Consider the following 2,500-nt stretch of genomic DNA (forward strand, 5'->3'; position numbering starts at 1 on the left):
TGATTGGCAAAGGGTCATTATCTCGCATTCATTATCTCCATTATCATCATTATTATTCTGAGGACCACCGCTTAGATAATCTTGTGGTGGGCGACACTTATTGTACAGGTATTTATAGTAGTTACTTTGGCATTACATTTATCGTTATTATTATTATGTATTTTTATTCTATTTATTATTTTTTGGGGATAGATCGGTTCACATGATAGGCCAGTCACTGCACAGCCGCCCAGGTGACATTGACAGGTGAGCTGATAGGCAGGTGAGCAATATTTAAATCACTGACAACAACACCAGCGCTTCAACAATCAACATCGCTAATCTTTTTTTTTTTTTTTTTTTTTTAGTATTGGTGGTGATGGTGGTGTTAGGAGCACCGGGAGACACCTCATCCCGGCAGCCATCAATATGCAAACCAAGGCCTTTAAAGACAGCATGAGGTGGGTGGCTAGCTGGCTGCCTGACTGGCTGGCTGGCTGAGGGCACCGCTGGCCCCTCACACCTCAGGTCCCCGCCACAGCCGCCACCCACTCGCCACACCATTTCCAGCGTACACAACTCGAGAATTAAATCCCTGCGTGGCTCGGCTGGTGATCGGCGGAGGTACAATTTCCTGGTGACGGGGAGACCAGATTTGAGTAAGGCGAGGGAGGCGGGAGGCCAACACGTACCCGGGATCATTGGGCACCTCACTGGGAGACCCTGCTGGGTTCTCCACGGCAGCCGTTGCATCCATGATCATACTTGACAAGTTGTGGGTTTAGCTACGTTATAACTACGCCACTAAGTTAAAACTAACTAAGAGAGGAGCAGTACTTCTCTACGCGAACACACACAATACCGTACTACCAGCCAGCGAGGACCAAATATTCTTACGGCCCACCGCCAGAGGGAAGAGGCGGAGCCAGACCACGATGCCAGTTCCTCGCCGGATTTTGGTACTTCTTCGCTTTTTTCTCCACTCCCAAAGGCTTGTGTGGGTCTCGACGGGTACACTGGTTCCCTAGAGACATCCTACGTCCCCTGGGGCAGAGCGGGCATCCCAGGGGTCAGCAGGGTACAGATACAGGCGGGTCAGTAATCGGCTTACTTGCCCAAATCTTTGCCAGTGGGCGGGACCAAGGCATGACTGAGATGAAATCGTGGCCCGTGATTGGTGAAGTGGCAGGACCATTTTATGACGTCACAAATCACTATCACAGATACCAGAGCACTCTAGGGAAGGATTGGCGAACTAGGTAGGGCTAATGACTCCTCCGGGGCCCCTGTGGTCATAACTCATAATTACCACAGAGTCAAAGCAAGTTTTCGATTCGCGGAGGCGGCTGGGACTCGCACACAGGGGGAGGGGGGCGGGGGTGAGGGCCAAGCATCCACCTAGCAGTGTGAAGGTGTTGATGTGGATATGAGTGTGATAATGGGGCGGGTTTGGTGGCTGGCCGTGCCTCGCGTGGCCCGCCGAGGTACCCCTCACGCCATCTACCGCCGCCTCCACGCACTGCCGCCCTCCCCCTCACCCTGCCCCTCTCCTCCCCCTCTATACCTCCCCTCTCTCGTACCTTAACACCCCACACCCCTACACCTCCACTCCTCCTCCACCAGACCTCCTCCACACAGGTGATCCACAAATATTCCTCCTCCTCCTCCTCCTCCTCCTCCTCCTCCTCCTCCTCCTTCTTATTCCCCTTAGAGGAATTGGGTGATTTTTTCTCTCCCCAGGGACGACTCATCTCCCCTGGGCTTCCTCCTCCTCCTCCTCCTCCTCCTCCTCGTCCCTATTAGCTTCTCGCCCCTCCCCCAACCAACATCCATGCTTCTTCCCTCTAAAGACACGTGCTGTGGTGGTGGTGGTGGTGGTGGTGGTGGTGGTAATGACTAGATAAAATAAAGACGATAAGAAAAGTAGCATAGTAGTAGTAGTAATAGTAGTAGTAGTAGTAGTAGTAGTAGAAGTAACTAATGATAAGAAAAGTAATAGTAGTAGTAGTAGTAGTAGTAGTAGTAACTAATGATAAGAAAAGTAGTAGTAGTAGTAGTAGTAGTGGTGGTGGTGGTAGTAATAGTAATAGTAGTAGTAGTAGTAGTCGAAAGTGGTAGTAATAAGATAAATAATAATAATAATAATAATAATAATAATAATAATAATAATAATAATAATAATAATAAACTACAAGACAAAGAGAGAGAGAGAGAGAGAGAGAGAGAGAGAGAGAGAGAGATACTGACCCCCACGAAACATTTCCCCTCCACTCCCTCAATTTCCCTATATCATTTTTCCCTTCCTAGGTAAAAGGCTGGAGTTTTTTTCCCCTCTTTTTCCCTCACCTTTCCCCCCCACCCCCAGTGAAAATCTCACGGGAATTATTGTCAAGTTCGGAAATCCAGTGAAAGTTTCCTGAGAGAGAGAGAGAGAGAGAGAGAGAGAGAGAGAGAGAGAGAGAGAGAGTAGTAGTAGTAGTAGTAGTAGTAGTAGTAGTAGTAGTAGTAGTAGTAGTAGTAG

General features: G+C 48.8%; 1 protein-coding gene across 2 annotated transcripts in view; it reads right to left on the minus strand.

Moving 5' to 3' along the window:
* The window catches only part of LOC123498654 (RNA-binding protein Musashi homolog Rbp6-like), a 430,630-nt gene extending 429,762 nt beyond the window's left edge, over positions 1-868 (minus strand). The window contains exon 1 of one of the 2 annotated variants that reach the window (XM_045245977.1): positions 672-868. In XM_045245977.1, coding sequence (XP_045101912.1) covers positions 672-742 — 71 coding nt within the window. In that variant the 5' untranslated portion in view covers positions 743-868. The remainder of the gene's footprint in view (positions 1-671) is intronic. The other variant, XM_045245969.1, reaches the window with a different exon arrangement.
* Between the last annotated feature and the right edge of the window lie 1,632 nt (positions 869-2,500).

This window comes from Portunus trituberculatus, chromosome 7 (genome assembly GCF_017591435.1).
Source record: "Portunus trituberculatus isolate SZX2019 chromosome 7, ASM1759143v1, whole genome shotgun sequence".
Classification (NCBI taxonomy): Eukaryota; Metazoa; Arthropoda; class Malacostraca; order Decapoda; family Portunidae; genus Portunus; species Portunus trituberculatus.